The sequence below is a fragment of the Anomaloglossus baeobatrachus genome, chromosome 10, assembly GCF_048569485.1.
Source record: "Anomaloglossus baeobatrachus isolate aAnoBae1 chromosome 10, aAnoBae1.hap1, whole genome shotgun sequence".
Lineage (NCBI taxonomy): Eukaryota > Metazoa > Chordata > Amphibia > Anura > Aromobatidae > Anomaloglossus > Anomaloglossus baeobatrachus.
The window spans coordinates 164431758-164456829 of record NC_134362.1 but is presented as its reverse complement, the minus strand read 5'-3'; the positions used below and the strand labels follow the sequence as shown (position 1 = coordinate 164456829).

General features: G+C 48.7%; 1 protein-coding gene across 1 annotated transcript in view; it reads left to right on the top strand.

Annotated features, from left to right (window-relative positions):
• SLC6A2 (solute carrier family 6 member 2) overlaps window positions 1–25072 on the top strand; it is a 378218-nt gene that overhangs the window by 8090 nt on the left and 345056 nt on the right. The window contains exon 2 of the mRNA XM_075325426.1: window positions 9094–9201. Within this exon, the coding sequence (XP_075181541.1) occupies window positions 9098–9201 (104 nt within the window). The 5' untranslated portion in view covers window positions 9094–9097. The remainder of the gene's footprint in view (window positions 1–9093; window positions 9202–25072) is intronic.

Below are 25072 nucleotides of genomic sequence, written 5' to 3'. Positions count from 1 at the left end.
ACCCAGCACCCGCCCCTGTTCCCTTCGGGCTGTTGTTCTTTGTGTACACATGTTGTTCATGTTTAATGGTTTCAGTTCTCTGAAATTTCTTCGGATTGAATTTACTTTAAACCAATTTATAACTTTTCCTCCTTCTTGCTTTTGCACCAAAACTGAGGAGCCCGTGAGGCACGGGGGGTGTATAGGCAGAAGGGGAGGGGCTTTACACTTTTAAGTGTAATACTTTGTGTGGCCTCCGGAGGCAGAAGCTATACACCCAATTGTCTGGGTCTCCCAATTGGAGCTAGAAGAAAAGGAATTTACGGTAAGTAAACAAAATTCCCTTCTTTTCTATATATTTATATTTTTCATATTAAAAAAGGGAAAAATTTACACTTATCAAAAAATATAAAAAATATGAAATGTGTATATGTAAATTGCTGGTCAAAAGTATTGGCACTGCTGCAATTCTGTCAGATAATACTCAGTGTCTTCCTGAAAATGATTGCAATCACAAATTCTTTGGTATTATTATCTTCATTTAATTTGTCTTCAATGAAAAAAAATAAAAAGAACCTTGACTAAGATCCAAACAAGTTCAAGCTGCCCTGCAGTCCGAGGGTACAACAGTGTCAACCCATACCATCCGTCGGCGTCTGAATGAAAGGGGACTGCATGGTAGGATACCCAGGAAGACCCCACTTCTTACCCCGAGACATAAAAAAGCCAGGCTGGAGTTTTCAAAAACTTACCTGAGAGAGCCTAAAACGTTTTGGAAGAATGTTCTCTGGTCAAATGAGACAAAAGTAGAGCTTTTTGGGAAAAGCCATCAACATAAAGTTTACAGGGCAAAAAAAAAGAGGCATTCAAAGAAAAGAACACTGTCCCTACAGTCAAACATGGCGGAGGTTCCCTGATGTTTTGGGATGGCTTTGCTGCTTCTAGCACTGGACTGCTTGACTGTGTGCATGGCATTATGAAGTCTGAAGACTACCAACAAATTTTGCAGCATAATGTAGGGCCCAGTGTGAGAAAGCTGGGTCTCCCTCAGAGGTCATGGGTCTTCCAGCAGGACAATGACCCAAAACACACTTCAAAAAGCACTAGAAAATTGTTTGATAGAAAGCACTGGAGACAACTAAAGTGGCCAGCAATGAGTCCAGACCTGAATCACATAGAACACCTGTGAAGAGATCTCAGAATGGCAGTTTGGAGAAGGCACCCTTCACATCTCAGGGCCTGGAGCAGTTTGCCAAAGAAGAATGGTCTAAAATTCCAGCAGAGCATTGTAAGAAACTCACTGATAGTTACCGGAAGCGGTTGTTCGCAGTTATTTTGGCTAAAGGTTGTGCAACCAAGTATTAGGCTAAGGGTGTCAATACTTTCGTCTGGCCCATTTTTGGAGTTTTGTGAAATGATCAATGATTTGATTTTTGTTTTTCTCTTTTGTGTTTTCTGACGCTTCATTGGGGGACACAGGACCATGGGTGTTATGCTGCCTATCCATAGGAGGACACTAAGTAGATGCAAAAGCATAGCTCCTCCTCCTGCAGTATACACCCCTTAGCCGGGCCAAGCAGCCCCAGTTTTAGCTTAGTGTCTGTAGGAGGCACTTCCTTTCAAGGTTTATTTTTTGAGGGCGACTGTTTCCTTTTGGGATCGATCTCCCACTACAATCAACGGGCGGGAACGTGGAGTGGCGCCTCCACGTACCCCCCTCCCGTGACGCTGGATCCTGGGCTGGACGACGGGTTCCACAGACACCGATTTTCCAAAGCCCAGGGTGGAGGCCTGTGCTCCTATAGCCCAATTCCTCATCCCCTCTTTGCAGGTTCTGAGTTGAATATGACACCGATGTGACCGGACACAGCAAGCTGACTCTGCTATTTTCACTGCGTGGACGGAAGCAGTATTTTTTTTTAAGGTGAGATCCCCCCTGACTGGTTTCCCAGACAAAGGGAGAAAAGACACTGCAGGGAAGGCTCCCAGGACATTTACAAGGATCCTGCACACACAGTGTTAACTTTTCTCTAGCTTGCTCGCTGGAGGAGGGGGGAAGTCACTCCTGTTTGCAGAAAGTCCTGCAGATAATTTCCCGGTGGCAGGGGGAGGGCCCAGGGCTCAGGGACTCAGCTGTTTATTTGCTCTGTTTATTTGCTCTAGCAGAAAAGCCGGCTGATTACCACCAGTGACAAGCTGTGCGCTGACTGGAGGGAGAGGGAGGAAAACTGTCAGAAGCTCCCTTCCCGCCGTTATTTACTACCCACAGCAGGGGGGGGGGCACACTGACTTCATCTTCGCGCTCTTTTAGCGCTAAGCCCCGCCCTCCCTAGGAAAGCGTGCGAGATCTCCATAGAGCTTAATCCTTCCTGAGGACAGGGCCATCGGCTGATTCTGGTGAGGTGCTTGCTTCACTTGTAGCTCTGCTGAGCATTGCTCCCCCTCCTGGCATACTCCTATTACAGTAGGAACATGCAGAAATCTAAGGGCTCTAAGAGTGCTAAGGCCCATATAGTCTATTACTCAGCCTGCACTACCTGCCACGCTGAGCTACCACGTAAACACACCTCTTCTCTGTGAGTCCTGTGCCCCTATAGCCCCCCAAGACCCCCCCCGCCACCACCGCCGCAACAGTCAGCCCAGAACCTAGGGCTCCCAGCACACCGGAATGGGCACAGTTTCTGTCCCAATCCATGGAAAAACTGTCACAGAGCCTGGTGCTGGCTATGCAATGTCGTCCTCCACACCCTTCTGGGTCCCTGGACGGAACGCAGCCTGAGGATACCCCTATGGAGGATCCTTCTGAGGTAATCCGGGCACATGCTTCACCGGTTGCAGGGATCAGGAAAAGAGCACACGGCCGGGTGTCTCCAGCACTCTCTCATGACCCCCAGGGCTCTCCCTCTGGAGCACACAGGGCAGGCTCTCCCACACGCTCCACGGCTTCTGATGAGCTGGAGGAGGGAGAATGCTGTTTATACCAAGAGGATTCCTTGGTTTCAGCCTCCCCAGATGATCAAACTGCAATAGACTCCCTTATAGCAGCAGTCAACCAAACTCTGCATGTGGAGGATCCCCCATCCAATACCACTGACCATGTGGTCTCCTTTTAAGAGGGCAAGGAAACCCCAAAAGGTTTTCGCTGATCACCCAGAGTTTCAGGATATCCTCACAAAGCAAAGGGAGAAGCCTGACAGGCGCTTCAGTAACCGAAAACTCATGGAGTCCTGGTACCCTTTTGCTTCACCTGCCCCTAAGGGCTGGGCCGATCCGCCCTCGGTCGACCCCCCCCCCCCCCCCCCCCCCCCGGTCTCCCGCCTTACCACAAAGACGCTCCTGTCTTTACCCGATGGTTCCTCCATCAAGGACCCGACAGACAGGTGGAGCACCTCGCCCGCTCTAATTTTGAGGCTGCGGGTTCCTCCCTCTCGCCCTCCTTTGCCGCTGTGTGGGTCGCAAAGGCGATCTCTGTCTGGGCAGAATCCCTTAACACTTCGCTTGAGGAATCCCAGTTCACTCATACCTTCACAGAGGTAACAGCTCGAAATTGCCGCTGCAGCGGAGTACCTCATGCAGGCCTCCATGGACGCTGCTACCTGCACAGCGTTTCCCGCCTCAAATACCATAGCCATCCGTAGAGCTCTCTGGCTCCGACAATGGCGAGCGGACCCTGCCTCCAAGAAGTCTCTCACGGGCCTTCCCTTTTTTCCGGACCGATTGTTTGGCGAACGTCTGGACAAGCTCATTTCTGATGCCACGGGAGGAAAGAGTACCTCCCTCCCCCAGCTGAAGTCCAGGACGTCTTTCACCAGACGTCCACAGTCCTCGCTCCGCTCCTTTCGGAAATCATTTGGTTGGTCGACATCCCGTGCTGTCCCCGCCACCAGCCGTGGACTACGCAGGGACAGACTTCAGCTCTCCCCGAAACCCACTTCGTCATGGCAGCCTAGACCGAAACAGTCCAGGACTAGGGAGACTCGGCCACGACGTTTCCCCCCTCATGACTCCTTCGGTGTCCCGGAAGACACACTCATTGTAGGAGGTCGACTGCGGCTCTTTCATCACATCTGGGCTGCCGCCTCAGACGACAAATGGGTGCGAGACCTTGTGTCTTCCGGTTACCACATAGAATTTCTGAGCCGACCACCGAGTCGGTTCTTTCTCAAACCCCCCAAAGACTCGAAAACGACGCAAAGTTTTTTTTTTTTCTCAGCAATCCACTCGCCCCAAACAGCAGGAGTGATAATACCTGTCCCAGATGACGAGAAGTTCAGGGATTTTTATTCCAACCTCTTTGTGGTCCCCAAAAAGGATGGGTCAGTTCGACCCATCCTGGACCTCAACCACCTGAACAAACTTGCACGTACGGAGATTCAGAATGGAGTCCCTAAGGTCCATTATTGCATCCATGGTCGAAGGGGAATTCATCGCCTCCATAGACATCAAGGACACGTACCTGCACATACCCATCGCCCCAGATCACCAAAAGTTCCTTCGCTTCGCAATTCAGGACTCCCACTTTCAATTCGTAGCTCTACCCTCCTTCCGCGACTGCTCAACCAGTGTACAGATCACTGTGGACACCCTATCCCGCTTAGGTTGGCTAGTGAATCTGGACAAATCATCCCCGATCCCATCACGATCCATCACCTTCCTGGGCATGTCTCTGGACACCCGTCGGGGCTTGATCCTTCTCCCTCAGGACAAGGCGATCGCTCTTCAACGAGCGGTACGCTGCCTTCTACGTCCTCCGTCTCGCTCCATTCAATTCAGCATGAAAGTGCTTGGCAGGATGGTGGCAGCTATGGAAGCAGTATCCTTTGCTCAACTGCACTTCCGCCTGTGACGACATCGACTCTCATGGGTTAAAGTTTCTTAACATTCAGCCAGACTATTGTTCTTATGTGTGCTAAGTCATGTTTGCTTAGCTATTGCTCTCCAGACTTTTCCAGTAATCATTGTATTGTAGTTGTGTATTGATAATGTAATTACCTTAGTAGCCATTGTCTAGTCGGTGACTTGCCGACTCCATGTAGATATACTGAGTCTTTCTATGTACATCATTTAAATGAACATTATCCATGCAGCTTGAAATTCATCCAATGGGAGAAGCAATCTTGTCCAACCAATCGATGAGGATGCAGTGTATCCTAAGGGAAGGTTATGGCTATAAAAGGGACTTCTTTAAGCCACCAGTTTTGATGAAGGTTGTTGGATGCTGATGGATCCAGTCTAAGCTCTTTGGAGCTGACTAGAGGATCAGGATATCTTATGGCTTCAATCTAGGGGCTCCGGTTCCGGTTGGAGACCATATCCACAGCCTAGGGATTTCGACCCCGGCTGCCAGGATTGTATCATCATACCAGAACTACCTAAGGAGGACACTCAGGTTGGGACAGTTCAGTCACCTGTTACAGACTTTGCAGACCTCACACAGCTTTCTGAATCTGGCATTATTCTTTTCTCGGTGGGTGCCCGCCAAAAGCGGGGTGCTGCTGGACTGGAGTAAGCGGCCCTGGAAGCTCTGAGGCATGGACATTCTAAATCCCTGGTGAGCCAGCGGAAGGGTGAGACTCTGTTGCCTGTTACATTTGTGTGTTTTGCTGGTTATGTGTTATGTGCCGTTAAATGTTTGGGGATCCAATAAAGTCTAATTATTGTGGTTCCCTCACCCTGTGTTGTCTGAGTAGTGTTACGCCCACGGTTAAGGAGGCCGGCGTTCAGTTGGGATGAGCCCTGAGCCACGCTGTCTTTCTAAAGGCGGCGGGTTTTAGTGGACGAGAGCACCCACTGAGCCCAGTGTCTCCACACCGCCCACTGCAGCTAGCCCTTCTAGCGGCCTGGGACAAGAGCCCCTTCTCCCTGGACAGACATCTTCACCTGATGCCTTCAGTCAGGTACGCACTCCGCTGGTGGCTTCGGTCCTCATCCCTATCGAAGGGGGAGATCTTTTCTCCCAGTGAACTGGCTGGTCCTGACCACGGACGCCAGCCTCCTAGGCTGGGGAGCAGTGTACCAGCACCACACTGCTCAAGGACGTTGGACGCCCCAGGAGTCTTTCCTACCCAAAAACATCCTGGAACTCAGCGCGATCTTCCTCGCGCTCAGAGCTTTCTGCCCTCTGCTAGCGGGTCGTCAGTTTCTAGTCCAATCGGACAATGCGACAGCTGTAGCCTATATCAATCGGCAGGGGGGCACCCGCAGCAAAGCGGCTTATCTCGAGGCCCACAAGATCCTCAGCTGGGCCGAATCGTCGGGATCAGTGATATCAGCGGTACACATACCGGGGGTAGAGAACTGGGTAGCAGACTTTCTAAGTCGCCAAGGCCTGGCCACCGGAGAATGGTCCCTCCACCCAGATGTGTTTCTACACATCTGCACTCGCTGGGGCACACCAGATGTGGACCTAATGGCCTCAAGGTTGAATGCAAAGGTACCCGCATTCATAGCCAGGTCACGCGACCCGCAGTCCATCGACACGGATGCTCTAGTTTGCTCCTGGCAACACTTCTGCCTGCCTTACATATTCCACCTCTACCCCTGCTGCTGCGGATGATCAGGAAGATCAAGGCAGAGGGAGTCCCGGTGACTACTGATAGCTCCGGACTGGCCCAGGCGCGCCTGGTACGCCGAATTAGTACAAATGCTCACAGACGCACCGTGGCGCTTTCCAGACATCCCAGACTTGCTGACCCAAGGGCCCATTTCACATTAGAACTCCAGAACCCTGAAGCTGACGGCATGGCCATTGAGACCTGGGTATTAGCAAGAGCGGGATTCTCCCCCGCAGTTATTTCCTCCATGATCAGCGCCCGAAAGCCTGCTTATCCCGCATTTACCACCATACGTGAAAAATCTTCCTTTCATGGTGCAGGGAAACTAACGTCCAGCCTATGCCTCTGGCCATCCCCAGAATTCTCGACTTTCTACAGTCTGGCTTGCAAGCGGGGGTTGGCTCTCAGTTCCCTTAAAGGGCAGGTCTCAGCGCTCTCAATCTTCTACCAATGCCACCTGGCTCAAAAACCGCAAGTCAAGACCTTCCTCCAGGGCGTTTTTCCATCTAGTTCCCCCGTACAAACGGCCTCTTGGACCATGGGACCTCAACCTCGTTCTGGATGGTCTCCAGAGGTCTCCCTTTGAACCCCTCAAGGAATCCTCCCTTGCTCTTCTGTCCTGGAAGGTAACATTCCTGGTGGCAATTACGTCCATCAGACGGGTTTCGGAGCTAGCAGCACTCTCTTGCCGCGAGCCTTTTCTGATCTTTCACCAGGACAAGGTGGTTCTACACCCCCTTCTGGCTTTCCTTCCAAAGGTTCTTACGCCGTTTCATTTGAATGAGGACATTGTTCTGCCTTCCTTTTGTCCACACCCAGTTCATAGGGTGGAAAGGTCTCTGCATTCGTTAGACCCCGTCAGAGCTCTCAGATATTACATATCCAGGACAGCCCCCTTTAGGAAAACGGACTCTTTATTTGTCATTCCTGAGGGGCATAAGAAGGGACAGGCAGCTTCAAAGGCAACTCTGGCTCGCTGGATCGCTCTGCGATCCAGGAAGTCTACCGCTTGTAACTCAAGCCCATTCCAAGTGGGCTGCGGGCTCATTCCACGCGAGCAGTTGGCGCTTCGTGGGCCATTTGGCATCAGGCTTCAGTGGAACAGGGGTATAAGGCTGCGACCTGGTCTAGCCTACATACGTATTCAAAGCATTACAGAGTAATGTAGAGAAAATTCTGCAAACTGCATTAGAGCACCTCTCTCAGTAGGCGCTCCAGGCTGTCTGGGACTGGTTCCTAGTCCTTGGGTTCTGTTGTCTTCTTTTGTTTCCCACCCATGGACTGCTTTAGGACGTCCCATGGTCCTGTGTCCCCCAATGAGGCGTCAGAGAAAAACGGATTTTTGTGCACTCACCGTAAAATCGTTTTCTCTTAGCCATCATTGGGGGACACAATACCCGCCCTGTTGCCCTGTTGGGCCTTGGTTCTCTCAGTACCTTATTTGGGTATGACTCTCTTCTTTTCTCATGTTCCTCTGTTGAAGTTTTTACTTTTTTTTTTTTCTTTTTTTTTTTCTCTCGTACTGCTAGTGTACTAAAACTGAGGCTGCCTGGCCTGGCCAGGGGGTGTATACTGCAGAGGAGGAGCTATGCTTTTGCATCTACTTGGTGTCCTCCTATGGATAGGCAGCATAACACCCATGGTCCTGTGTCCCCCAATGATGGCTAAGAGAAAACGATTTTACGGTGAGTACACACAAATCCGTTTTTTTTTTTTCATTGCAAGCAAAATAAATGAAGATGATGATAATACCAAAGAATTTATGATTGCACTCATTTTCAAGAAGAAACTGAGTGTTATCTGATAGAATGGCAGGGGTGCCAATACTTTTGGCCAGCACTGTGTGTACATCTACTGTGTATATACTGTTCAAGGCCCCTCTTCTAGTACATAAAAATAATTATCTAATGCACATTGAATTGTGTTCCCCTATCCATAAAAAATATTTTTGACCATTAAACATTTTTTTTTTTTTTTTTTGTTAGCAGGGGTGACCTTATACAGCAATTTGGACTGGCAGTGTATTTTAATTGTTTGTTTTTTATTTTACACACTGACGTCTTTTTGGGGAGGAAGTTTTATAATCTGAATCCATTGTTTTTAGTACTGATTTGTGGGACTAGTATAATGGCCAAGGTAGCGGTCAGGAGCTGTTGCACCATCGGTGCTCGTACTTTTAGCCCTGGTGCTGATGCTGCTGTGATCACAGGACTCTATGACTGGCCGGCTGTAATGTTTGGGTTTGTGCACTTTGCGGGATGATTGGTCGCGGTCGGGCGTCTCGCAGTGTGCAGTCTGGGAGTATGTGACCACCGCGGTGCAGCGAAACAACCAGGCGGAGCCATCATTGCCGCCCCTCGATGTGACTGAGACGGCGATACCCTTGGTTTTCTGGGAGGGGGGATACACTTCAGGGTACTAATTTTGGTGGAGAACAGTTGCTGACCTTTTCTGTGTCCATAGGTATCCCAGTATTTTTTTTTTCTTTGTTCTCACCGCACAATTCATTTCAAAATCAGTTAAAACATGTAAAAATATATATATTTTTTTCTTCTTAAAGCAAAATGGAAGGCTCTCAAGACAACCTCACCACACGTTCTTTGCTGAAGGGAATACTAGCAACTGAGCCGGCCCAAACAGCGGTGAAGAATCCATCTAAAAAGTATAGGTAGGTTTGGGCAGTCATGCAAGGGAGCTTCCTGCACCTATAGTGCTGGCAGAATGCTAATGAAGGGGAACTGCAGATTATCTTCCACTGTCATCATCTGACTGATAAATTTCCTTTCTATCCCCTTTTATTGGGGGGGATGACCAGGCCTTAAAGGGTTACAGGGCTCCACCATTTTAATTTTGTTTGCACATATCACTCGCTCACCATCTATATTTTCACTGTTTACGTATTTTATCCCACCTCACACATCCATACAATTTCCCACTTCTTTGTTATGAGTTGGGTCATGTGATCTCCAGTCAGACAACCAGTCCTATACACGCACTAATGTGTAGACAGGAAGTCGCTCTCTGACTTCCTGTGATCTCCAGGATGACACCCTCACCTATTACATCTCTCTTGGGAGCTGTCAGGCTCCTCCTCTAACTCTAATGAAACGGTCTGCCTTTTGTTGCCCATAGCAACCAATCGGAGAGATACTTTCATTTTGTATTCTGCCCTGGTAAAATGAGAGCTGCGCTGTGATTGGTTGTTTTGTTGTTTTTTTTTTTTTTCGTCGGGTTGTTTTACAAATCTGGTCTAATATTTCCACTTCTTCATATAAGACCGACTGGTGCCTGTAGTCACAGTATATTGTATACCGGTCACACATTCTCCTGTATACACCGTCTAGTGCCTGTCGTTAGAGTATAATATATACTGAGAATTAACAGAGTTAAATGGGTAGAGTGCTCAAAAAGGGACTAACATGTAATCTCAACCCTGTTTTAAAGGGACTGTATCGTGTTTTTTATTTTTGTATTAAAAATAGTGATTCTGAAATCAAGTATTTTTTAATACAAAATGAAAATCGTAGCTTATTTACTTTTTCTGTTCTAATTTTACTGTATGCACTGGGGGCCATGTTGGATTTGCTGTGTGTGTAATGACATTTACACACTCCTTTACGGCAGCCCCTGTGCAAAGAGAATAGTGGTCGCTATCCGACCCCATGTGTAACGTTACAGTGGGCGTATGCTGTGACCTGGACGCGCCCCCTGGGCTGTCCAGATCACAGCAGACGGAGGAAAGCAAGCGCCATTTTTGTGGAGATTCAAGCCATGTTTTTTTCTCCACTTTACACCCGTCAACCGCCGGGATGTGAGTCCTGGCCGCCTCCCCTCCCCCGTTACCGATGACACCCCCTCCCTCTGTTCTCATCAGCCCCCGCCTCCTGCCGTTACCGTATGTAATGAAAGCCCCTCCCTCCGCTGTCCCCAGCCCCGTTCTAGCGGCCGCCTGTGTGTGTGTCCTCCCTCTGCTCTCACCAGCCCCCTGCCGTTACCGTCTGTAATGACAGCCCCTCCCACCGCTTTCCCCATCCCCGTTCGTGTGTGTGTGTGTTACAGTGCCAACTGCTGAGCCACCATACAGTGCTAATCACTGAGCCATCGAACAGTGATTACCACTGAGCCTCACATTGTATGTATGTAAAATATATATATATATATATATATATATATATATATATATATATATATATATATATATATATATATATATATATATATATATATATATATATATATATATATATATATATATATATATATATATATTACACACAGATAGCACCCACATATATATCCTGACTGTGTGTGTCAACCCTTCCGCTTGCGACTAAGAAAGAGAAGGAGCACCGCATATACGTAAGGGGCACACCAACCACGATATAAATAGTAATGTACAAAAAAGCTTTATTCAACACATGAAATTTTAAAAACACTAAAAGAGCATGAAAAACGGCACACTCAGAGCCGGGCTAAGCCCAAGTGTAACCATGGCCATGGTGAACGGTGGATAAGATCACAGTGATCATATTAAACATACATAATAATCCACAATAGGTAGCTTAAAGTTGCAGAAGAATAACCAAGAGATGTATAAAGTACAGCAGGGTACAGCAATGATTAATACATACAAGGGTAATCTATAATGGCTATCCACTGCAAAAATAAAGTAACATTCAATAGGGGGCGACGTATATAAAGAAGGTATGATAATGCATATACAATGGTACAGATGTATTAATATACCCTAGGTGGAGTTGGGGAGGATTATATACCCATACACGAGTGTAGAATAATGACCTGCCTACAAGCAACTATGCACTGAACTATACACCATAAAGATGCCCAGGCCGGGTACTGAACCCCAACAATGCCAAAATGTTATAGAATTTGTACAAATGTATAAGTCCCTATGAAATGGAAAGGACACAAAGCCAAATAGCAGATTAGCAGGTGCCCACAACACCTACACAGGGACACACATACCAATGGTTGTCTGCCTAAATAGCCATGACAAGCAGCAGCCCCACAACGTGGATGAAAAAAACGCAAGGTACAAAGAGCACCATGGACCAGGTGGGTAAAGAGCCCTGGCTCAGAGTGGATGGCCCCACGTGTATCGCTGCCGCAGCAGCTTCATCAGGGAAGGTACAGACGTGTTGAACAAGAGCATATAAGTAGTGAGACGAATATAGACATAAATACACTCACCTGTGCTAGCAAGCACACAGGAATGCTGATTACCGCCGAGCGCCATGCCCGCGCATGCACAGTGCGGTGTGGACGGGAAGACATGAGGATCAAAAGACGGAGCAGCCGAATGTTTTATGCGCGCACGCGCAAATCACTGCACGAGTCGCATGTGTATAGGTCACAAAATATCAGGCTGAGTAGTGTGTATAACGCTATAATATGCATGCGCTGGGTGTGTGGAAAACCACAAGCAGGTAGAACAGCTCCAAGCAATATATACCAAATATTGCTGAGGGTACACAAATGAAATTGGGAATAAGTATACAGTCACTTGTAAATATAGAGTATAGAGACGCTTTTTAAAGTATTTAGTGAACAATTGATCAATAATTACAAGATAGAAATGGTGACATCGGTAAAATACATACACCCCATGAATGATAAAGCCAGGGAGAATCACATATGGAGAGAAGGGGGTGCCACAGCCATTGGGATAGGGGATGAAATATCCCTATCAACACCTATGCGGCGTGCAACAACACCATAAATGAACAAAAAAATGTATGCGTATGCATAAAATCATGCACATATACATGCAGATACACACGCCTGTAGTAGCATAATGCCACACATGCCCATGTACGTGCATATGCACCAACCCACCATCCTATAAACGTGCGCCCATGCACGCAACCACATGCAAAAGAGCCCCCATGGTGGCGTATAATGGGAGCGTAGTGCATCATAAGTAAACCAATTCAAGACCTTTGTAGTGAAACAGAAGGGAGGAGGAGACCAAATAGATTCCTGCCATATATGAGAAGTTTTTTTTTTTTTTTTTTATGAAACTGAAGACATGACAGAGCTACCACCAATAATTAAAATAAAAAACAACAGGTAAAATATCAATAGCCATACATGTAGATATAAACCACGCACTGGGGGCAAAGATGAACCGAAAACCCATATATGTGCATAGGTATACGTATATAAACGCAGGTGCATGAGTGTAGGACCGCATGTGCACATGCACATCCATACACACAGAATGAGGACGTGTAGGTGAACCCACACACATTACCATAAGTTCAAGGCCCCCAAGATTGTCAATGGTTGGGGTATTGTATACCATGAACGGACCAATCTGGAACCCTCAGATGGAACACGAAGGGACGGTATCCAAATCCATAGAGCCATACATGTATCCATGGGATTATGCTGGAATAGGGGTCTAGAAGTACAAAGACCCAATCCATATACGTTGGTCTGTACATTGAATGTATTTAAAGTGGAAAAATACATGCAGAATTCAATTCCCCATAAAGATAACATAATGATAAATCCATATAGTGTGGAACATGATACGGCGTCACCATGTACCTCCAAAATAATAACCATGAGAAAAACCCCCACTGGTCACAAATTAGAGGATCAAAAGGATATCTATTGCATCCCTTAAAGCCCATGTAACACAGCTGAGCGTGGCCACCAAAGGGAATAGCCAATATATAGATTCATATGCCCAAAAAGAACCAGCCTAAGTGTAACACGCGAGCTGTCGGTGCCATGATGTTCATATGGGCAATGTCCAAAAAATACCGACATAAGGGTATACAGAAGACACCTGATGTAAAAATACAGCGCCTGTATACAGGAACGCATGGATCCATGAATGCGAAAAATGGGTAAAGGATCAATGTCGCATATGGGCGAAAGATAGACCACAAGAGTCCATGTATATCAAGTTGCAATAAGTTCCTTGAGGATTCCAGAGAAGACCGCAGTATACGATGGAACTGAAGGGTGAAGGCGTCGAGGTCCATACTGGATAATAGATGAACTGTGAGCTGTAAAGCAGTCATGGTCCAAGATCGGGATAAAACCCAATGTTCGATGTGCAGAGAATTGATGAACCTAGGAAGCGAAGAGGAAAGGAGAAGAATGAAAGGGGAGTTAAAAAAGGAGAACATCAACCCAAAAAACCAGTAAATAAAAGCTCCTCATTCAGACCGATGGGGGCAACCGAATGCAGTTTAAAAATCCAGCGAGACTCGTTCTGAAGGAGCCACTTTGTGCAGGAACCACCCCTGGCAGTGCTGGTGTATTTTTGAAGTCCATAAACCCGGGTGCCACGAGGATTACCACAATGATGGGCCAGAAAGTGTGCAGCCACCGTGTGTGTGTGTGTGTGTGTGTGTGTGTGTGTGTGTCCTCCCTCTGCTCTCACCAGCCCCCTGCCGTTACCGTCAGTAATGAAAGCCCCTCCCACCGCTTTCCCCATCCCCGTTCGTGTGTGTGTGTGTTACAGTGCCAACTACTGAGCCACCATACAGTGCTAATCACTGAGCCATCGAACAGTGATTACCACTGAGCCTCACATTGTATGTATGTATGTAAAAGTATGTAAAATATATATATATATATATAATATTACATTACACACAGCACCCACATATATATCCTGACTGTGTGTGTCAACCCTTCCGCTTGCCACACTGTGTACCGGTGAAACTGTCTGCATGGTTGTTTATCTTAATCCTGTCCTGTGTGATACTGTCTGCTGAGCTGTGTATCTAATCCTCTTCTGTGATACTGTCTGCACAGCTGTGTATCTAATCCTACCTTAAGCCACCGTACAGAGCCACCGTACAGAGCCACCGTACAGAGCCATACAGCATATACTGTATGTGTAACAGTCAGTGTGTATATATGTGAGTGCGATGACCGCAGTCTGTGTGTATATGTGTGTGTATATATATATATATATATATATATATGTATGTATGTATGTATGTATGTATGTATGTATATATATAATATATATGTGTGTAATAGTCACTGTATATATGTGTAAGGCTCTGTGCGTACTTGCCGATTTTTGTCGCGGATTTGCTTCATGTTTCTCTGTAGAAAACGTTCATAACATCTCTGCAGTGATTCACCAGCAAAACCTATGGGAAAAAAATGCTGTGCGTACTATGCGGATTTTGACAGCTGCAGAACTACAAGGCTCAGCATGCTTCATCCAATAGTGTATGCAGTAGAGCAAACAGCAGCTGCAGAACTACAAGGCTCAGCATCCTCCATCCAGGACAGTATGCAGGAGTTTTTTGCCCCCCCCCCTCCCCCACAAAAAATGGCATGGGCTTCGCCATATTTTTGTATGCTAGCCAGGTACAACAGGCAGGTACGGGTTGCCCCCAACCCCCAGCTGCCAATTTGTACCCGGTTATGAACCAAAAATATAGCAAAGCCTTTTTTTTTTTTTAATTTCATGACTTTCATGCAATAATTAAAATAAAAAAAAGACGCCCAATTTTTGAGTCCAGCCAGGTATAACTAGGCAGCTGGGGATTGGAATATGCAGTGCGGAGTGCCCAAGCTTTCTGGGCACCCACGCTGCGTATTGCAGTCCGCAGCCACCCCAGAAAATGGCGCTTTCATAGAAGAGCCATCTTCTGGCGCTGTATCCAACTCCTCCAGCTGCCTTAGTGATGGGTGGCTCACTGGGTAATGATGGGGTTAGGGCTAGCTTTATATTAGCTGGCCCTAAGCCCGAAATTCATGGTGTCACGCCAATATTAGACATGGCCACCATGAATTTCTAGTAAAGATAAAATAAAAAAAACACATCACCGAAAAATATTTTTATTAGAAATAAAACACAACACAATTATTGACTCCATCTTTATTGAAATAAAGAACCCCCCTCCGCAGTAATCCTGAGTCAAGGGTCCCGCGCCGTCCAATCCGGATCAAATATCATCTGATCGGTTTGCTGGAAGGCATACCGATCAGATGTTGTCAGGTTCACGGGCCTGAATCACATGACACAGCAGCTGATTGTATAAACTGCTTTTATACAATCAGCTGATGCATCAGTGCAAAAAAAAAACCCTACACACTTACGTGCTGGCTCCTGTCCGATCGCTGCAGGAGCTGCCGGTGATCAGCTGATAGTCTCCTGACGGCAGGATCAGCTGATAGCCGGGCGGTAAAAAGCCAGCATCACCGTGCGACTTGCGATCAGCTGATGCGTCAGGTGATCCTCCGCCAGGTCCTGCATCCATCGGACGAGCCTTGGAGCCGGCACACAGCTGGAGCGGCGGTACCGGGAGAGCAGCTGGGAGGCGGGCATGGCATCGGGAGTCTGCAGACATGTATGTCTTCTTTTTTTTTTTTTTTTTTTTTTTTTTCTTTCTAATGTTGAGTTTTGATTTCGCAGCTGCTTAATCTCCCGCACGGGAGCGAGCCTGCCGCCGCACGGGAGATTGACGTGGCGGTACCGGGAGGATCCGATGACCGCAGTCTGTGTATGTGTGTGTATGTATGTGTGTGTGTGTGTGTGTGTGTGTGTGTGTGTGTGTGTGTGTTTCCACTTTACTTCCGGGTGGAGCTGTACAATTCATATACAGTCACCCAGAAAATGGCGACACATGACTATGAAGTACACCTCCTCCCCTTTTAGGTGCAGTGTAACGCCCAAAAGGGGAGGAGAATAGGCATGTCATCTAGTGAGTGCCCAAATTTGCAGCTATCGTAATTCTACTAAGGATTACTATAGCTTTCTTTATCGTTCCTTTGGGAGACCCAGACCTTGGGTGTTTAGCTTCTGCCTCCGGAGGACACACAAAGTACTACACTTAAAAGTGTAGCTCCTCCCTCTGAGCTTATACACCCCCTGGTGAGCCAGTCCCAGCCAGTTTATCGCTTTGTGTTCAGGAGGCATACATCCACACATGCATTCTCATGATTTTTTTTCTTTGGAAGAGATTGAAGAAGTGCGGGGCCACGTCTGGACCCACGGCATGTCCCTTCTCACCCCACTGTGTCGGCGGTGTTGTAAGGTTGATTTCCAAGGCTGGAGCCTTACATGCCGTGCTCCTTCACCATCCCTCCTGGGCTCTGGCTTGAAGTGGGAGTCAGCACGGTCTGCATGCCTGGCAGGAGACCGGTCTCCATCCACAGCCCCTTGAGGATTCTGCTGGACCGGAGCACTCATCCCCAGGGACCTGGCCCTGCGTCTAAGCAGCTAAGTACCTGAGACGTTTATATTTGGGGGTCCCTGTTCTTTATTGTATGGGGAGAGTGTGTTTGCTGTATTTATTTTGGCATTTCCGGCGGGTTCTCTAGCCTTCGCCCGAGAACCGCACCGATCGTACCTGCGCGTCGGCCTCGCTGCTTAAATTTACGCCCCGGCTTTGCCGGAGGCCTAGTTTCTGTTAACTACCCTCGCATGTCACTCATGCAGAGGGACAGGCACGGCTCCTCCCGGCGGCCGTCCTGCACAGGGGAGGGACGCTCCCCACTGCTGGGGCGTGTCTCCTCCCCTGCAGGTCTCTATGGCCCTCCAGTTCCCGCTCTCCTACAGGAACGCCCCCTCTCTTCGCTCCGGCGGCCATTTTCTTAGGCAGAGTTCACTCTGCGCTGGGCTTTTCTGCACTCTGCATCCCTGCTGAGGTGCTGTGCATTGGGGGTCCGGGTTCTGGAGGGCACACAACACCGCTTCCAGCGGTATGGTAAGCCACAGCCGGTCTCTGGTTGTGGACCTCTGTATATTCTCCCTGGGGTTCATTCTCTTGCAGAGCCCCCACTCCAGCAGCATGTCTCACACGAGGAGCAAGGCTCCAAAGCTTTATACTGTATGCGCTGCATGTAAGCTTCTGCTGCCTGAACCGAGCACCTATCCACATTGTGATGTCTGCTCTAACTTGGCAGTGCCACAGCCTGGAGTCTCACCCCCAGTGGTCTCTCTGGCTGCCTCTGCACCTGTGGCTGAACCCCCGGCCTGGGTAGAGTCCTTCTCTAGGTCTATATCCCAGTCATTTGCTGAGTCCATGGGACTTTTGTCCAGGACTTTGATGAATATGCATCAGCCCTCCTCACAGGGTGCCTCTAATGCTCTTGCTAAGGGTCCTTTAGGATCCCTATCCTCTGACCTCCGTCCATCGGAGCTCACAGGATTCATCATCAGGTCCCAGACCCCGTCCTCCTAAGAGAAGGCGCAGGGTTTCCTCCCCCTCCTCCTCCCACGGCTCTGATTCAAGAGCTGACTCGCAAGATGAGGAGGATGCCCTTACGGGGGGCTCGGAGGCTAACTCCATGTACCCCATCGATCTTTCCGAGGGTGACTCAGATCTTAGTGACTTGATTGCTTCCATTAATTCTGTCTCTGTCTGATCTCAATCCGCTAGTATCAGAGGAGCAACCCTCTCTGGCAGAAAAGCACAATTTACCTCGCCTAAGAGAGTGAAGTGTGTGTTCTTTAACCACTCCAGTTTTCAGACCGCTGTGACCAAACCCAGGGCCTGTCCTAACAAACGCTTCCCAAAGCGTGGTTCTGATGACCGTTTTCATTTTCCACCTGAGGTGGTCAAGGAGTGGTCTCACTCCCCAAAGGTAGACCCCCCGGTGTCTAGGCTCTCAGCCCGGACCGTTGTGTCGGTGGCTGACGGCACCTCACTTAAGGATTCCACTGACCGTCAGATTGACCTTCTGGCCAAATCTGTGTATGAAGCGGCGGGGGCCGCGTTTTCCCCGACTTTTGCAGCAGTGTGGGCTCTCAAAGCCATCTCTGCTTCTCTAGAGGAGATTCATTCCCTCACCAAGGAATCTATGCCTGAGATGGTTGCCTTGACTTCCCAAGCTTCAGCTTTTTCATCCTATGCCATGTTTGCCATGCATTCTCACCGCACTGCGGTGGCTTCGGTTAATTCCCTCGTTATCCGCAGGATCTTGTGGCTTCGAGAGTGGAAGGCAGATGCTTCTTCAAAGAAGTTCCTTGCTGGGCTCCCTTTTGCTGGTTCCCGGCTGTTCGGTGAACAGCTGGATGAAATTAAGGAAGCTACTGGCGGGAAGAGTACTTCCATGCCACAAACCAAGACCAGGAAACCCGCCCAGGGTAGGAATCAATCGAGGTTTCGTTGCTTTCGTTCCTCCAACTGGTCGTCCTCTAAGCCCTCCGCCTCGTCTGCTAACTCAGCTAAGGACCAGAAATCCAACTGGCGCCCAAAAGCGCGTCCGCAGAAGACTGCAGGAGGTTCTGCCACTAAGGCAGCCTCCTCGTGACTCTCTGCCCGCTCCAGCAACGTCCTTAGTCGGTGGCAGGCTCTCCCACTTTGGCGACGCTTGGTTAAAACAAGTCTCCGATCAGTGGGTGAGAGACATCATATCTCACGGCTACAGGATAGAATTCTCTTCCAGCCCGCCAAACAGATTTTTTTCTCTCAACTCCCCCCTGCTCCAAGGCCGCCGCCTTCTCACAGGCCGTGGCATCCTTGCAGGCAAACTGAGTAATTGTACCAGTTCCCGCTCGGGAACGGTTCAGAGGTTTTTACTCAAACCTCTTCCTAGTTCCCAAAAAGGACGGTACCTTCCGGCCCATCCTGGATCTCAAGCTTCTCAACAAGCATGTTCGGGTGCGGCACTTTCGCATGGAGTCTCTGCGATCAGTCATTGCCTCAATGACCCAAGGGGATTTCCTGGCGTCCATCGACATCAGAGATGCCTATCTACATGTGCCAATTGCAGTTTCACACCAGCGTTGGTTACGTTTTGCAATAGGAGAGGATAATTTCCAATTCGTGGCTCTCCCCTTCGGGTTAGCCACGGCCCCTCGGGTATTCACCAAGGTCATGGCAGCAGTGATTGCGGTTCTGCACCTCCAGGGGTTGGCAGTGCTCCCTTACCTGGTCGACCTTCTAGTCAAGGCTCCATCCAGCGCAGACTGTCAGCAGAGTGTCTCGCTCACTCTCTCCACTCTAGCCCAAATCGGGTGGCTTGTCAATCTTCCCAAATCCACTCTGACTCCGACCCAGAGTCTCACGTACCTAGGGATGCAGTTCGAGACTTTGCCGGCACTTGTGAAGTTGCCCTTAGTCAAACAGCAGTCACTCCAGCTAGCGGTGCGCTCTGCTGAGGCCCCGCCGTTATACCCTCAGGCGTCTGATGCAGGTGCTGGGTCAAATGGTGGCGTCCATGGAGGCTGTTCCCTTTGCCCAGTTCCATCTGCGCCCCCTGCAGCTGGACATTCTCCACTGTTGGGACAAGCGGCCTTCCTCCTTACACAGGTTAGTGGCTCTGTCGCCACGGACCAGGAGCTCTCTTCAGTGGTGGCTTCGGCCCCTCTCCCTGTCCCAAGGGCGCTCCTTCCTGGCCCCGTCCTGGGTGATCCTCACCACGGATGCCAGTCTATCCGGCTGGGGAGCGGTATGTCTCCACCTCAGAGCGCAGGGCACTTGGACTTCGTCCAAGTCAGCCCTTTCAATCAATGTGTTGGAAACCAGAGCCGTGCTTCTAGCTCTCCTAGCTTTTCACCACCTGTTGGCGGGCAGGCACATTCGAGTCCAGTCAGACAACGCGACAGCGGTTGCCTACATCAATCACCAAGGCGGGACACGCAGCCGCCTGGCAATGTTGGAGGTCCAACGCATTCTTCTATGGGCGGAGGACTCCAAGTCCACCATATCCGCAGTCCACATCCCTGGCGTAGAAAACTGGGAGGCAGATTATCTCAGCCGTCAATCCGTGGACGGTGGCGAGTGGTCCCTGCACCCGGCAGTGTTTCAGTCAATCTGCCGCAAGTGGGGCACTCCGGACGTGGACCTAATGGCATCTCGTCACAACAAGAAGGTTACGGTTTACGTGGCTCGCTCCCACGATCCTCAGGCCTTCGCCGCGGACGCTCTGGTTCAAGACTGGTCCCAGTTTCGTCTGTCCTACGTGTTTCCCCCTCTAGCTCTCTTGCCCAGAGTCCTGCGCAAGATCAGAATGGAGGGCCGACGAGTCATCCTCATTGCACCGGACTGGCCCAGGCGAGCTTGGTATCCGGACCTGCTCCAACTGTCCGTGAAGATGCCGTGGCATCTTCCGGACCGTCCAGACCTGCTCTCGCAAGGTCCGTTTTTCCGCCCGAATTCTGCGGCACTCAAATTGATGGCGTGGCTCTTGAGTCCTGGATTTTGACGGCTTCTGGTATTCCTCCTGAAGTAATCTCCACTATGACTCGGGCCCGTAAGTCTTCCTCCGTCAAGATCTATCACAGGACTTGGAAAATTTTCCTGTCCTGGTGCCGCTCTTCCGGCCATTCTCCTTGGCCATTCTCGTTGCCGACCCTTCTGTCTTTTTTACAGTCCGGTCTGCAGCTAGGACTGTCCCTCAACTCTCTCAAGGGACAAGTCTCAGCTCTATCAGTGCTGTTCCAGCGGTGTCTCGCCCAGCTGGCTCAGGTCCGCACCTTCATGCAAGGTGCGTCTCACATCATTCCGCCTTATCGGCGGCCCTTGGATCCCTGGGACCTTAACTTGGTCCTCACGGTATTGCAGAAACCCCCTTTCGAGCCCCTTAAGAAGGTTTCTTTGTATCGTCTTTCTCAAAAGGTGGCCTTTCTAGTTGCCATAACTTCTCTCAGGAGAGTCTCTGATTTGGCTGCGCTCTCCTCGGAGTCACCTTTTTTGGTTTTTCACCAAGACAAGGTGGTTCTCCGTCCGACTCCGGACTTTCTTCCTAAGGTGGTCTCTCCCTTCTACCTTAACCAGGATATTTCCTTGCCTTCCTTCTGTCCGGCCCCTGTTCATCGCTTTGAGAAAGCGCTGCATACTCTAGATCTGGTGCGTGCTCTCCGGATCTATGTGTCTCGCACCACTGCGCTTAGGCGGTGCACCTCTCTTTTTGTGCTAACCACAGGGCGGCGCAAGGGTCTCTCTGCTTCTAAGCCGACCTTGGCCCGTTGGATTAGATCGACCATTTCGGACGCCTACCAGAGTACTCAGGTGCCTCCCCCGCCGGGGATCAAAGCACACTCGACCAGAGCTGTCGGTGCCTCTTGGGCTTTTAGGCACCAGGCTACGGCTCAACAAGTCTGTCAGGCTGCCACTTGGACTAGCCTGCATACCTTTTCGAAGCACTACCAAGTGCATGCTCATGCTTCGGCAGATGCGAGCTTGGGCAGACGCATCCTTCAGGCGGCTGTCGCCCACTTGTGAAGTTAGGCTCCGCCTACTTCTTAGTTTTTTCTGTTTATTCCCACCCAGGGACAGCTTTGGAACGTCCCATGGTCTGGGTCTCCCAAAGGAACGATCAAGAAAAAGAAAATTTTGTTACTTACCGTAAATTCTTCTTCTTATAGTTCCGTATTGGGAGACCCAGCTCCCTCCCTGTTGCCTGTTGGCAATTTTCTTGTTCCGTGTGTTATCACCGGCTGTTGTCGTGGACAGAGTCTCCGGTTGTTCCGGTTCTTACTCGGTTCTACTTGTGGGTGGCTATTCTCCTTCAGCTTTTGCACTAAACTGGCTAGATCTGGTTCTCCAGGGGGTGTATAAGCTCAGAGGGAGGAGCTACACTTTTAGGTGTAGTACTTTGTGTGTCCTCCGGAGGCAGAAGCTAAACACCCATGGTCTGGGTCTCCCAATACGGAACTATAAGAAAAAGAATTTACGGTAAGTAACAAAATTCTCTTTTTTATATAAAAGTTTTAGTTTACATATTTAAAAGTTGAATTACAATAAGAAAATAGTTGTTACACAATTATAATATTGTTAGCTGATTTGGCCTACAATAAAAAAAAAATTAGACGATAGTCCCTTTAGCACTAGAACTACTGGACTCGTGACACCTATATAGAAATACATGGTGCAAAGTAGTCAAAATGACTACCTCAGTAGTTCTAGTGTTAAAATGTGCAATTTTTATTAATATTCATTAAAATGTACCCACAAACACACACAAACATATAAATGAGAATGGATCACGTTATCCTTGTAAATAACCAAGGAGTTTTATATACACACTCACTTTAGGAAAGGGAAACTAATATAGCCCTATAAGGGTAGTGTATCCCTACCTCACAACGGAGGGTATGACACCATAAGTTACCGGGCGCCCCCGTTCCACGTCGGCTCTCCCTCTCCCTGACCCTGATATAGGGATGGGATGGAAAGCCCTATAGTGGTGCTTGCATAGTACAATATATATGAGTTCCCAAATGGTAATACTCCTCCCTGTATTGTTTTCCTTAGATCAAGAAGGTATCAATTTACTGATCTATAACCAGGAATTCCTATTCATGATACTAGCACTGTACAAGACGTATAGACTTCTATTCCTAATAAATTATCTTTATGCAAGGTAGTGATCCATAAGAGTTATTTACAACCACATATGTTACAGGGTGGTATATCCCAAAAGTATATTAGTCACCTAGAGTCATATCACAAGGGGCTCAGATAATTTCCCCATTATACCCCAGGAGCTGAAAGAAAATTGGGATACAAAGACCACTGCAAAATAGAAAAGGTCGTGCCAATCATATTCTATATAATATAGTATAATGGGGATTAAAGATGAATTACTTCCCTGAAAAGCAGGAATCCAGGCCTGCCAGGCCTCAACGCGTTTCTCCTCTCCATTCAGAGGTTCATCAGGAGGCTAAGGGGAGACGGCAGCGGGCCCTGTTCAGTAACATAGAATATGATTGGAGCAACCTTTTTTAAGTATTTCATTCCACATGTGTTAATTCATAGTTTTGATGCCTTCAATGTGAATCTACAATTTTCAGAGTCATGAAAATAAAGAAAACTCTTTCAATAAGGTGGTCTGTACTGTATGTTTTAAAAAATGTTGTGTTTGTTGCTTATGGCAACAGTGTTCTATGCACGCTGGAAAACAAAATGGCGTAGTGTAATGCGATATTCACAGCAACTGAGAGCAGAGGAGGGATACAATTCTTGTTTATGCAAGGAAAGTCCGCAAAGTATATTCATGGTGATATGTCGCAGACATTGGGGGATCAATGCCCTTCATATTCCAGTTAAGAACTGGGTTGTCAAATTTAAAACTGGTCACTTCAGCACCAATGATGAGGAAAGTCCTGGGCGACCGAGAGTGGTTGTTCCGAAGATCGTCAATTCTGTGCACAACCTCATACTGGAGAATCCACGAATTTCAACTAAGCAATAGCAGACATCATGGGGATTTCCCAGGAACATGTTTGTGTCATTCTCCATGAATATTTGGACATGAGGAAGCGATCTGCAAAGTGGGTCCCCAAATATTTGACAACAGATCAGAGAAGCATGTGAGTGAAAACTTCCCGGTCCATTTTTTGCCTTTGTGGATTGATAACAACTTCCTGGATCGACTGGTCACTATGGATGAGGTCTGGATTTATTTGTATCACCCTGAAAACAAGGAGCAGTCAAGAGTGGAGGCACAGGGGTTCTCCTCATCCAAAGAAGTTCAAGGTGCAAAAATCAGCCAGTAAGGTGATGGCGTCTGTGTTCTGGGATAAGGAGGGTGGGCTGCTACTGGACTACCTTCAAAAGGGTTCCACCATCAATGCAAGGTATTACATTGAACACTTGGACCAATTGAAGGCAGCTCTGAAGGCCACAGGCGCGGCAAGCTGTCCAAAGGAATCTTGGTCCTGCAAGAAAACTCCTCCGCTCACACTGCACAAGTGACCACGGCAAAACTGGCAGAGCTAGGCTTCCAGCTGGTGACCACCCACCTTATTCACCAGATCTAGCTCCCTCCGACTAGCATCTGTTTTCAAACCTGAAGAAACACCTCTAGGTACCAAATTTCACACCATTACTGATGCCATTGCTGCTACGGATGCCTGGTTTGAAGCACAACTGAAATACTACTTTTTGCTGGGCTTACAGAGCTTGGAATACCGATGGAAGAAGTGACATCAGTGGAGAGTATGTGGAATACATGGAAAGTTTTATCATCTCGTTTCTTTCTGGGTAAAGCCAAAGACTTAAGTAGGCTTTACACGCAACAACATCGCTAACGAGATGTCGTTGAGGTCACGGAATTCGTGACACACATCTGGCCTCGTTAGCGACGTTGTTGCGTGTGAAACGCAGGAACGACCGTTAACGATCAAAATTACTTACCTAATCGTTGATCGTTGACAAGTCGTTCCTTTCCCAAATATCGTTGCTGTTGCAGGACGCAGGTTGTTCGTCGTTCCTGCGGCGTCACACACCGCTACGTGTGGCACCGCAGGAACGAGGAACATCACCGTACCTGCGGTCTTCCCGAGGAAGGAAGGAGGTGGGCGGGATGTTACGGCCGCTCATCTCCGCCCCTCCGCTTCTATTGGGCAGCCGCTTACTGATGTCGCTGGGACGCTGAAGGAACCGCCCCCTTAGAAAGGAGACGGATCGCCGGCCACAGCGACGTTGGTGGGCAGGTAAGTATGTGTGACAGGTGTTAGCGATGTTGTGCGCCACGGGCAGCGATTTTGCCTGTGACGCACAACCGACGGGGACGGGTGCATTCACCAGCGACATTGCTAGTGATATCACTGCATGTAAAGCCCGCTTTAGACCGTCTGCTGC